General features: G+C 40.3%; 1 protein-coding gene across 4 annotated transcripts in view; it reads right to left on the bottom strand.

Moving 5' to 3' along the window:
• Window positions 1-2,134: 2,134 nt before the first annotated feature.
• Window positions 2,135-13,552, bottom strand: part of ANO5 (anoctamin 5) — a 57,509-nt gene continuing 46,091 nt past the window's right edge. For all 4 annotated transcript variants that reach the window (XM_054283670.1, XM_054283671.1, XM_054283672.1 and 1 more), the window contains 8 exons: window positions 12,470-12,692; window positions 9,513-9,682; window positions 9,073-9,170; window positions 8,222-8,352; window positions 6,449-6,654; window positions 5,391-5,572; window positions 4,262-4,367; window positions 2,135-3,418 (listed from right to left, as the gene is read on the bottom strand). In XM_054283670.1, coding sequence (XP_054139645.1) covers window positions 3,197-3,418; window positions 4,262-4,367; window positions 5,391-5,572; window positions 6,449-6,654; window positions 8,222-8,352; window positions 9,073-9,170; window positions 9,513-9,682; window positions 12,470-12,692 — 1,338 coding nt within the window. In that variant the 3' untranslated portion in view covers window positions 2,135-3,196. The remainder of the gene's footprint in view (window positions 3,419-4,261; window positions 4,368-5,390; window positions 5,573-6,448; window positions 6,655-8,221; window positions 8,353-9,072; window positions 9,171-9,512; window positions 9,683-12,469; window positions 12,693-13,552) is intronic.

Genomic DNA, 13,552 nt, shown 5'->3' with positions numbered 1-13,552 from the left:
TCTTCTTTTGCAGTCCTTCGCTTGGAACATACCACGCTAAACCTTCCCAAGGTAAACAACCCAAATTGTAATTGCAAAAAAATAAAAAAAAATTAAAAATCCCTGATTGTATTACACCTGAAAGGTCAATTTTGTTTTGTGTAACTAATTCTAACGAGGCAATCCATTGTTGCTTAAATTACAGTAATGGCAACACAAAACTTTATTCACTTTGGTTAAAGGACACTTTTAGATACTGAATCACATCAAAATAAATTATTCTGACAGTAAGAATCAGCACATCTCCAAACTGACCAGACCTTCCTTACTTTTCTCACTTTTTAAGAATACCTCAGGAAACTTATGTGAACCATTATAAACCCAACCATACTGATACCTTTAGTCAAAATACTGCTTAATGGCAAGTAAAGGCAAACTATTATGTAAAAAGGTGTCAAGACTAATTTTTTATGTGATATTAGCTTTTAGTATGACAAGATTCTCTTTTCAACAGTTTTTGTATACTAAGAAGTAATGCTACAAAGTATAATGAATTGTTTTTAAGATACATATTTCCTTCTAAATAAGCTGATCCCAGGGTTTTTTGCACTTTCTATTGCATGGTACAACATATACAAAACATCTGTACTGCATTAAATAGCAAGTCATCTTAAAAAATAAGATGTACAAAGTAGGAGTCAAAAAATCAATTCAAATTCAGGGTCTGCTTATCAATGCTATATCCCAAAGACATGTATTTCCTTATTTTCCACCCTCCTGCTCTTAAATAGCATTGTTTATTCACAACACACCTATTTTGCTGATATATTTTAAGGGTAGTATATTAGGACACTTTATTACTTGAAGAAACTATCTTCCATAAGTAGTGAAGAAATAGTGCATGTAACGCTGAATGTCCAAACCTGTTTTCAGCTTCACCAGGTTGTACATTTTGCACAGAAATATCCTTTTGCATCTCCTCACCTTTCTGTTGGAAGCATCTGTCTGCACTGCAAACAGTAACAACTCCACAACATGTAAATTAAGCAGTTTAATTAACAGTAGATGTGCAAGATGCAGCAGAGTGCTTTCATTGTGCAAACTGTGGTGTTGGATGCGTGATCACGACTGATGGCTGATACTCTTCTTTGGCTTACACATTAAGCAGCAGAGCTAATTTATTTACACATGCATTCCTCCAACAGATCCATCACTTCAAATATATATGAATATTCAAGAAATGATCAGTTCATCACGAACACAAATTGATTGACCAAGCAACCTTAGAGGATGGAGGTGAATAACTTACAGTAACGAGAAATGTACATCGGCATCAACTCCTGCCTGGCAGCCAAACTGTGATGTGCGCTCGAGGTAGGCACTTAATCCTTCCGATAACAACAACAGCCCCACTCAGGACATGGATTTAAAACCCTTACAACACTAAGGTTACTCACCAAGTACTCCAAGACACGGGCGAGGTTTGCTAAAAGCAAATACCCCAAGTTGTGGTAGCAGTAAACAGTACATCACCCACTGATATGGAATACAAACCTCAATTTTTATGTGTATACTTGCCAGGAAGTATAACTTTCAAAGTGCAAATAGAGCAAAATTTTCTACTCTTGTCTACCTTGTGTATTCAGCACGAGAGAACTCAACAATCTGGTGTAACCAGAGTCTGCAGTGCAGGCGTGAACCGCTCCCCACATGGCACTGGGCAGAGGTGTGCCAAGGCAGGCACGGTTTCCTAACGCTGAACAGCTCTGTCTGCAGGCTCACAGCATGCTAAAGCATGCAAGCACATCTTGGAAATAGGCACTGCCCTGCAGAGATCACTTTCACACCTCTTGCCAAGTGCAAAGAAACAAGGCACTGAGCATGGAAGCGTTGATATGTTTTAAATATACAGCAAAATCACAAAAATGCCTACCTGCTTCAAACTAGAAAATGAGGGCACATTCTTAAACAGCTGGAAGCTACTTTGCACAATAGTTATTACATATTTATAAACGCAGTAACTTTGTAGAAAAGCCTCCTAACAAAAAAGAAAAGGAAAAAAAATCCTTCCCAAAGATTCAAAGGCAGAAAAAAGAAACCCCAACAGAACAACCCCCAAGCCTTAGGATACAATGTATAAGGAAAATAGAGCATAAACATACATTATTTGGCATGCTTAAAATCTTTTGGATAAAAATCCAAGACCAAACCATTCAGCTAAACCAGCTGCTATGGTGGTCCAGCTCCCAGCCCATGGCCATGGAGTGCAGGCACACCCCACAGTGTGCATTGAGGACAGACACACACCTTTAGCCCTTTGATGGCATTCACTGGGAATCCAAACAAAAATAAATAAACAAGCAGCTTCGGCCAAAAAAAAAAAGAAAAAAGTCAAACATAATCTTCCAATGAGAGTTTTTGAGAATGAGAAATTAAATAACTGTTATTCTCCAAATCATACACATATTTTCAAAACCCACTGCAATTAGGTGATTCCACAATATCTGCATTTAGAGAGTAAACTCTTCCATAAATTGTATCTTTAGGAAAATAAATTATGGCTTTTTTTCCCTTCACTATTTTTTAATTCCCTTCACTATTGTATTAACTGAATTTTGTGCCTATAAATAATTCCAAGTGGAATTAAGCCAATATATCTTTAAAAATCAATTCCTTCTATAAAACGTATAGAAGTTCAAACCAATGCTTCGTAAGACATAGTGAATATAAAAAAAAGCCCCAAACCTTAATCCTTGTATCAGGAGTGTTCTATTTAAATTACCACATAATAAAAATAATAATTTTCAGCATTTTCCACAGCAGTGCTCCTCTGTGGTGTCCTTTTCAGCCAGCTGGGACACAGCCTGGAATGCTGCAATTAGCAACAGGGAGAGGGGCTTGGTGGTAAATGACTTTAACATGTCCTGTGAGCCCTTTGAGGTTAACAGTCCCTGTACCAGGAGTCCAAATTCTAGGATTACAGGATTACATTTACTATTCAGAGTCATGAGTAAATAAAAACCAGTGCTGAAATGACACAGTTCAGTAGATTTCCTAAACTTTGAAAGCTCAGTAAAGCTTTTAAAGAAAACTCGAAAATCTTTGGACTGAAAGAGAAGAGCTGAACTCTCCTACAGCTTTCAACATGATGCATACTGAGCAAACCACAGATAAAGAAAGCAAGAACAAGCTAAGTCCCAAAGCAGCTGGGTTTGGGTTACATTGCTCTGGACAGCTCCATCCTCCCTTCCGTGGCGATGAACTCTTTCTCTGTGGCTCGTGTGTCACCTTGGCACAGTCTCTCCTTCAGTTTTTCAAGTTCATACTCGTGTAGGATTTTTTGTGTTAAATACTTCTCACGTTTTATTTTGGCTTTCACATCTGCAGGAACATCAGGGATCATCCATGCTACAAAGAATTTGACGATGAATACAACATGCTAAAAAAAAAGAAACAAAAAAACCCACTCGTTACCAAAAGAAGCACCTCTTGTTTAATCTGACACCAAAAAGGTCACTTCTTGTTCACAATAAAATACAGTTCATTTGGCTGTCTGGAGCAATACACACCAAATTAATGTATATCTAAGAGGTGCACAAAGATTAAAATCCATCTTCTTATGCAGAAATTTTAATTCCAAAGCATTAATGACTTAGCAAACCCAAGAGGAAAGTGTCAGGGCCTGAATCTCAACCATCACTGTTTAACTCCTCTGTGTGGTTTGTTAGAAAGTTCACACAGCTGTGCTGATAACACTCAGCTATTGAGAGCTGATGAAACACAGCAGGAAAAGTGCTGAGATTAGCACTTGAACTACTTACTTCCTTTTCCCTTCATAACTTGCAAAGCAGTGGCTTAACACTGATGTGCCAGTTATCCAAACCATTAATTTAGCTGTTTTTAACCAATATACATCCCTGCAAAATGCTGTCTGGATTTTGAACAATCATTTCATAAACAGCTCCTTAATGAGAGCAAGAGTGGAAGTGCTAGACCTGGAAGCTTTAATCTCTTACACTGACATAAAGACCTTTTTTATTTTTCTGATTATTTTGATCAACACTTGCAGTCTCCTCAGCCATTTTCACTTTTCCTACTCTGAGGTCAGCTCACTGAAGTTAAAAGGCTCAGTAACAGTAATCTTTTAGGCCATGAGTACTTGATATTATCTAGGGAACAAATTGTTTTATACTCCCAGCAATTCTATTTTCTGTAACATCAGCAACTATCCAGACAAATCACAAAGTACCAATATCAGAAGGAAATTTTGTAGAGAAAATACCTCCATAATAATGATAAAGGCCAGTTTTGCAGCAAGAATGTGCCAGAACTGCATAGTGTGCATGTACTTCTTCTCATGGTCGGGAGGATATCGATAGTCTCTGTACCTGCAGGAATGACAGACATGCAAAGGTGAAACGTCACATTCAGCCTGGGACACATTACAAGCTCAGTGACACTTACAAGCAAGTACAGCTGTCACTTAAGGAACCTTTTCTTGTTTCAAATGGTCTGTTTCCTCTTGCAGAAAAAGGTTGCCTCTCGATTTGTTTCTCTCTTGTGTTTGCTTGAACACCCTCACAGCGCCAGAGCAGGGATGAGGATGTGTGATGTGAATTTTGGCCCACAGGTTACTTGTTTTTCAGCAATGCTCAAATAATACAGGGCAGGGTGATGGGATGGATCACAGGGTAATGGACACTGAACAAATGTGACACATATGAGCAGATTATGGCCTGGAGAGATGCAGGGCTTCATGAAAGGACACAGTGCATGTTCTACACCAGCTAACAAATGTAGCTGTTCCCAAAAGTGCTGGGGTGGTTGGTTTGGGGGATTTTTTGTTTGCTTTGAGGTTTTTTCATCCAATCAATACTTTTATTTTACCATTTCCAAAGTTCTTTTGCAATTATTCTAGAATCTCCAATGCTAGCATTTTTTAAATGAAAGCAGGATAGGTCTGATTTTTGGTCCAATCCGGCAAAATAAGGATTGATTTTAAATACCATATCTCATTTTCAGCTTTGGGATCTAAACACCTCCTTTATTCTGCTTTCTTGTCCATTTATTCAGCCTAAAAATCTTTGAACACATAGGCTGAAGTTTGCAACTTCAGGGACATAAATTTCCTTCCTCACTCAAAAATCAATAGTGTAATTAAGTAAACAAAAAATCCAATGAAGAAAAAGCAAAATGCAAGTTAGCAATGAGACTTTTAGTGGTGATTTTTTATGAGGTGATTGTTTTTGTTACTGGCTTGATCTCTTACCACCTCAACCATTACCTTATCAATAGTCTAAATATTACCTCTCACACTTTAGAAGGATGAGAATGACATAATTTATTTTCTAATGGTAAACTTAGATCTTAATTGATTTTTTATGCTGTATTCTATACAAAGTGACACCAACCTGCATATGACAAAGTTTTCTGGATTCTCTTTAGGTTCCTTTCCCTGAGGAAAATCTGAGATTAGAAACACTGACAAGCTGTTGTTTATGTATCCAGACATTGGTGAGTGTTCGTTTTCAAAATAAGCATAGTAGTAAACCAAACGAGGAATCATATCTGACGTGAATGCAACAATGAAAGCCTGAAAAGAAATTGGAAAAAGAAATAAGGGAAGTGGCACACAAATTTTGGGAGCAGATTTATAAAGGTGTTGTGGCTCTGTGACTCTGGCATTACCCAGAATCTCTTAAGAAAGGATGAGGAGCATTACTGGGGTATTTCACCTTGGTAAAAGATGCTGATTGCAGCCTCAGCACATTTTTCCTGGAAGTCTGAGATACTCCAGGTGCTGAGGTACTGTGCTGCTATGGCAGGACCTGCAAGTGGGTTTGTTGCCCGAGACACACTAAAAAGAGGCACCTCTTGTGCCCAGCAGGCTGCTTTACAGCATGTTTATATTGAAATACTGGCACAGCATTTAGTTACCAGTTTATAACAAATACTTGGAGCCACTGGTCCCACAGGGGCAGCCAGAAGCAGAGCAGAACTCCCACCGAACAGGCCTCAGCAACAAGGACAAAAATGCATCTGAACCACAGGATTCATCCACCTTTCCTGTCCCCTCCGGGCAATCAGTGTGCTTCATCAGACCAAGCCTCATACTGGCCATGCCATTCCAAAAGGCTGGAAAACACAGACAACTGAATGAAAGGTTATGGCCAAAAAAATGTGGATGGGGAGCTGCACACTGCCAGCAAATGGACAGGTCAGACCACTGAAATGGTTTGATGGTATCTTTAACAAGATAAAAGGTTATCTTTAACACAGTAAAAGGTTAACGTGATACAGTGTTGACGAAGGAGAAAAAGCATCAGCTGGTTTTTAATTCTTCGCATTTTGAGTACATGAAGAATCAGTGTAGATGCAGCACAGCCCAGTGGTTTTGGCTCTCCAGCTTGAGATTTCCCAGCCAACACATCACATACCTAAGTAAGTAAATGAGTATTAACAAACTTACATTGGTGACAACAGACAGGATGGCCATGCCATTGAGGATTTCCTGCCACACTCCTATGCTATGTGCTTTGGCAGCCACAGGCCTTCTGTACTGAGTGGTCAGCTTCCAGGAGTCTACACGAATCTCCAGGATATTGTTCATCAGAGCAAGAAGGGGAGCCAGGGGAAAGGACGCCACAAAGAGAGTAATGAATCCAAACTGAATGACTGCAAGAGAGCAAAACAATGTGACAAAATCTGCCCTTCCAGAAGTATCCTCAGAGTGACAGGGCAGCCAAATGGCAAACCCCTGCCAGGCTGCACAAATCATCTTCAGCCCTGGTCTGAGCCAAGTGACAATCAGCCCCAGTGCCAAGACATCTCCAGTCCCTTCAGGTGCCATTCAGCAGCACCCACAGAAAGGAGCATTTGGATCCTGTGAAATGATGCTGCCAGCAGTGGAATATCAATCCTTTCAGGGTGCTGCAGTTCTCATGTGAATGGTGTGTAACTGTAGGGGAATGGGGATGTATTCATCCATCAAATTTCTCAACTGTTATCAGGTCAGTTTTGTTCTCTTGCAGTTTGTACCATCGTGCTGTTAATTTACTTATCAACTACGCACCTCACAACCTTATCTCCACCTATTGCTACTGATTTAATCAAAACATTCATAACAATTCTATATGCAACACTTCCATTGGGGAATGTTAACATTAGTTTAAGAACTGTGAATAGAATATACAAATGATCCTGTTGTTACCAAAATGAAGTATCTCAGTACAGAATGTGATAATCCTCAGTACACAGCCAATACTGCCATTTTATTTCAAATAATGGAAATAGAACATTTTTTCCTGGTTTAGGCAGTATATAAAAAAAATTCCCATACACCAGTCATTCACTCTTCCATGATTTCAGTAAGTTCTTCACCTCAGATAAGCAACAAAATTCCTGCTGGCTTAGCAGCCCTTGGACAGTGCTGCAGCATAGTTCTGATTCTGGAAGAGCAAGGACATGGCTGGCAACAGTGTATTCTGAGTGTATTGGTTTCACAAGACCACAGCCCTGCATCAACCAAAGTGATACTAATGCTCAGCATCTCTAGAACACTTCAAACTATTTCTGCAGAAATAAAACAATACAAAGGTTCATTTCCCAACAAAATGTATCCAAATATTAACTTCTTTAAGGTATCCTTTAGATTTAGCTTGGCTTCAGTTTAGGTGTCAGTTTCTCAGTGCTGCACGCTGCTGTTAGAAGCTGACATGCTCAGGTTACCTTTGCAAAGCCACATTCCCTTGCCCACACTCCCTCTGCTGGTCCAACAGACCGAAGGGAAGCACTGAGCAGTGCAAGACTAAAGCTGAAGGGATTCTCCTCTAGCCAGTTCATAGATCTCATGCCTGCAGTACCCATCCTTACAGCACATTTGGCACTCATCCCATACTCAAAATTTCCACTGACATCAGCTAAGAATATGCTTTGGAATGAGAAAAGAACAGACACAGAGGCAGCTGGCTGCACTGAGAATAATGTCCTCCATTCAAATGAGGAAAACAAAAAGTCTTTGCAGTGTTTCTGTGAAATACCCAGCAGTTCAAGATGCAAAGACAGCTTTTTTTTTTTTTTAAATTGGGCTGACCTATTTAATGATTCCCAGCAGTTAATTGTCCTGCTATGCAGATGGAAGTGGTGGCATCAACCCACAACAATTAATTGAGAAAATGTTCTTTTGGAAGTGTTGGTACAAGGTGTCCTGTCCTCAATTCCAAATGTGTAATTGTAAACTTACCCATTTCTAAATATTCATAGAACAGGCCTAAGGCTCCAAATGTCTGCAGATCATGGTCCTGCTCCCAGCGACTGTATAAATTCTCAGGATTATTTCTGGCTTTCCGACGGCCCCACCAGTTACAAATCCAGCTGTATGTGCAGAAAAATGTTAACAACGAGAGCAGATCAGATTGGCTTGCTTGGTTAGAGCACAGTGCTAGCAACACCAAGCTTGTGGGTTTAGTCCCTGTACAAGCCATTCATTTAAGAGCTGGACCTGATCCTTGTGGGTCCTTTCCAACTCAGAATATTCTGTGAAGTCAGAATCACAGAATCACCGGGTTGGAAGAGACCTTAAAGATCATTGAGTCCAACCCAGCCCCAACCCCTCAGCTGCACCCTGGCCCCCAGTGCCACATCCAGGCTTTGTTAACACACCCAGGGATGGGGACTGCACCACCTCCCTGGGCAGCCATTCCAGAGCTTTATCACCCTTTCTGTACAATACTTTTTCCTGATATCCAACCTGTATTTCCCTTGGTGCAGCTGAAGGCTGTGAGATGGGCGCCTCAGTGTCAGATTCCACATCTCCACATGAGAACACCTTCTCACAGCCTTCCAAATAATTCCCATAATGCTTCTAATCCTCAAACCTGAACTAATCTCCAGTATCCTCATATGCAAGTATAGTTTCAACCAAAACATTAGACTATGACTCTAAAAATAGAAGTTAAGCCCTTCTTACCTGCCGAGGAGAGGTAAAACCAGTGAGAACTGCTAACTCTTGTATCTGAGTATAAAACCTCAGCCTCCTTACTTTCAAAGGATACTTTCAAAGGATAATAGTAACCAGTGCCAGAGAGAACTTACGGAACAATGGCCTCCTGGATGTTTCCCCAGATCTGTTTGCCAGCCATGACTATGGTGAGCTGTGTCGTCAGCTCTATCAGGCAGCCTGCAGGATCACACTGAAGGAGACAAACTGAGGGTCAATGGACATGGATAATGGGTATTATCACCCAGATAAACTATATTTTAGTACTGTATAAATGCAAGAAGGGAGATCTTAAAACTTGTAAGGACAATACTTAATTTCCATGTGGACTCTCAGGAAGGGCTTTAAGTGTTTCAAGCGTGAGACAAAACACACACCAAAACACAGCAAGGTGAATCTTTTGCACTCAGCTGAGGAAGCATCAGCTTTAGGATAGCCAGCTGAGATGCAGCTCAGTTCAGACCAAGCCTGCAGCTGGAAATTCACAACTGTGCAGACTGAAGGGAACAATTCACCTCAATGAAGAAAACCTTACCTCCTCATTTCTCCAGCGACTAAACATGTATGTGTAGCCACCTGGGTAACCAACAAACTTCCCTTTGAAGAAGGCCACATAGAAGCAGGATGAATAGTAGTTGACAAACTGGAACAAAAACATCTTCATAGTGAGCCTGTTCTCATACTCCATGTGAGTTCTGGGGATCTCTGTGAAACCAGAAAACAATAATTTTATGTTCCTTTATTCCGTTTAAAAGGATACAGATTCACAAACATTCGTCATGCACAGTGATCTTAAAAGAAAAAAAAAGAGGAAAAGAACAACTACAAACACTTCAGCAGATGGAGTTCCTGCTTTCAGACACCCTACCCTCACTTTACAATGCAGTGTTTGATGCAGGCAGGCAAAGGAAATTCATATTTAAAACCCCCATAAAATTCAATTTCCCCTTCTTTGTCCTGCCCATTAGCACTTGTCCATCCCCAAATATTACACTATTTTAGGAGATCTGAGATGAATCTCAAACAGTAACTAGAAAGATCTCCTGTAGTATGAAGATTTCACTGTTGGCAACACACAATTATTTTATTCTTTGTGGTAGAGAAGTATGTTACAATATTTTTCCCCAACCTACTGTATGTGCATATCATTAAAATCAGCAGAAGCTGCATGGTCCATGTGCCTCTGAAAAATAAGGCTCATACAGGGCAGAAGAACAGGGACATCTTGGAGCTACTGTAAACCACCAAACCTTTGCTTAGGGTTTTGCTGCTCATTCTCTATCACATTTATATTTTTGAAGGCAGCAGGAAGCCCTAAACATATTATTGCCAAATGTCCCGTTAAATGATAACATATAACCAATTCAAGTTGGGAAGTAGCATAAGAAAATACACCACAAACATTCAAGTTCTTCTCAATTGGTGAGGACATGGCAGATGTGTTGAAGTCATCTGCCTTATTGTAAAGTTGTTTCATTTAACTGAGTAAACTGTTTCCCAGCTTGGTGTAAGTTTGCATGCCAGAAGAACATGAGGTATTTACTGGGAACCTGACATCAGAGTGCAGCACAGAGGAGGCAGCTCTCAGGTCAGGCAGCCTGCCCAGCCTGCAGCTCCCTAAAATATTTTTATTTTCAGTGAGCTGTTAAAATATTGATGTGAGGCACACAACGTTCAGAGCACCAGAGGCAGGTTATACCTGCTTGTCTGAACACCAGATCTGGCCTCAGCATTTCAAGGAGTGAACAAAGTGTGGGCAGACTCTTCTGACAGCCCAGGCCACTGAGGGGGGCAGCAGTCCAACCCACACCACTGAACTGTAACCCACAGACCAATTGGTGCTGCCACTTGAGAAACTATTCATCCACATTTGAAAATCAGCAAAATAACACTGCTGAGCCTTCACGCTTACAATTCTTGCTCCTCAAGAAAGAAAGATTAAAAAAATTATGATTTTGTGTTTGTTTCTGTGTTTGTTAGGAGCAATTTTAGTTAATACTGGCTCTGTTTCAGTTTGGTCTGATTTGGCCAAGAGAGATAAGCAATACAGATCACAGAGATGGTCCATGGTAAATGAAAATAAACCAAATGCAACATCCCTTTAAGACTCTGCAAGGAGCACCTTTCAACTCTTGACTTGACTTGCAAGATCTCACAAAAAAAAGATCAACCAACTGTTTTTATGACAAGTGCACAAACTGCAAGCACCTAATATTTTCAGCTCCCCTCCCCAAACTGCAATTATTTCTTTCTATTAAACACCTTCAGGGACTTTTACCTCTAAATCATTAAGAACCAATAAAATGAAATAATTTTTAAAAAATAAATGTCTAAGAAGGGCTCTCAGGAATGGTGTTTCCAGCATGCAAGCAGAAATCAAACCCAAAACACACTCCAAAAGCAGGCACTCCTTCTGGGCCTCCAGCTCTGCAGTGGGGGTACTGCTATCAATAGCTACTGCCACAATAACACATGTTGGGCACAGCTTCTCATCCTGCTCAGCCTCTGCCTTCCATCTTTGTAAGTCCAAATCTGTACAGCCAGAGCTAAAGGAAACAACATGGAAAATGTACTATCCCATCCTTTCCCCCAGACTAAGAGTCATTATTTAGTCTTAGTCTCATTTAGTCTCATATTTAGTCTCATTATTTAGTCTTTTTTTCTTGTAAAGATAGCTGTGATTTATTTTTTCAAATACATTTGCAGGATTTCTAATTGAAATACTGCTAGCTCAAGCCAGTCTGATCTTGCTTTGGTGATTCAAGATGACGTTGAGCTATGTTCAGGTCTGTGATTGTAAACTAGCTCTAATATAAACAAGCACTATTTGAGGAGAAACTAGGTTATGAGACCTACTGAAATGCAGGGAAAATGTTCAGTATAGCCATGGATATTCCTGAACTATAGAGCTCCCATTGTGCCTGAGCTGAGAACAAGAGCATGGAACACCTTGATGCTGTGAATTTTCAATGATTCCTTCCAAGCTTTGCCTTCAATTCCCCCTGCTTACCCATATCAGTAATCCAGATGGCTATTCTCTCACAGAAGAAGCTGAGGATCATGATGATGACAAAACTGAGGCAGGAGGCAGTGACTAAGAGTAATTATTTAGTCTTAGTCTCATTTAGCCTCATATTTAGTCTCATTATTTAGTCTTTTTTTTTTTCCTTGTGAAGATAGCTGTGATTTATTTTTTCAAATATATTTTCAGGATTTCTAATTGAAATACTGCTAGCTCAAGCCAGTCTGATCTTGCTTTGGCGATTCAAGATGATGCTGAGCTATGTTCAGGTCTGTGATTGTCTCTGTGAACTAGCTCTAATATAAACAAGGACTATATGAGGAGAAACTAGGTGATGAGAGCTACTGAAATGCAGGGAAAATGTTCAGTATAGCCATGGATATTCCTGAGCTATAGCATGGAACACCTTGATGCTGTGAATTTTCAATGATTCCTTCCAAGCTCTGCCTTCATCCAGACCTCCTGCTTACCCATATCAGTGATCCAGATGGCGATTCTCTCGTAGAAGAAATTGAGGATCATGATGATGACGAAGTTGAGGCAGGAGGCGGTGACAGAGGTGGCCAGCTGCGGGGTGAGCACGCCGCTGATGGGCTGCAGGGTCTGGGTGTTCTCCATGAGGCTGGCGAAGGCGGCGTACACCGCCAGGCGGTACACAATCACCGCGATCATGCTGGCTATGATCAGGGACACCTGCACAAAGGGCACACCTGAAACACACCTGCAGCCTAGGATAGCCGTTCACTACAGCTATGTGCATGCAGCTTTAAAAACTAGATGTAAACCATCACACTTTATATTTTTTGAATTTTATTCTTTGTGGGTATGAGTTCAGCAGCACTGAAATGCAAAGTACGCAGGCAAAAATACTTAGTTACGTGATGTACATTAAAACCAACAGAATTATTTTGTTAACATAAGAAAAGCCGACAATTTAATACCAGTACCTGAGAGCGCAGAGAAGTATGGGCGGGAGATGGAAAGGACAAGTTAGATTAAACTGCCCTTGTCACAGGGCTTGCAAGGGTTGCAGGATGAAGACAGACGAGAATGCTGACCTCATGTTCAGAAGGCTTGATTTATTATTTTATAATATGTATTACATTATGACTATACTAAAAGGAATAGAAGGAAAAGTTCTCAGAAGTTAGCTAAGCTAAGAATAGAAAAGGAATTCAGTAACAAAGGTCTGTGTCCCAGTAGAAAGCAAGAACAGCTCTGCCGTGAGTGTCAGTAAATCCAAACATCCACAGGAGACCAATCACAGATCCACCTGTTGCATTCCACAGCAGCAGATAACCATTGATTACATTTGTTGCTGAAACTTCTCAGCTTCAGCAGGAAAAATCCTAACGAAAGGATTTTAATGAAAAGATGTCTGTGACATGCCCTCTCTGAAACTCACTCTGTATTCATCATTGTGAATTCTTTTGTTTGCCTTACCACAATTTTTTGGTGCGTCTGTTAACATTGAATAAATCACACAGAAAGTTATCCCCATGCTAAAATGTCCAATCAAATTACTAATTAATTCTCGGGTTTCTGTGGTTAAG

This window comes from Melozone crissalis, unplaced genomic scaffold (genome assembly GCF_028551555.1).
Source record: "Melozone crissalis strain CALT ecotype California unplaced genomic scaffold, PUWL_Pcris_2 ptg000038l_1, whole genome shotgun sequence".
Taxonomy (NCBI): domain Eukaryota; kingdom Metazoa; phylum Chordata; class Aves; order Passeriformes; family Passerellidae; genus Melozone; species Melozone crissalis.
Note: the sequence above shows the minus strand (reverse complement) of the source record. Positions and strands in the feature narration are given on the sequence as shown.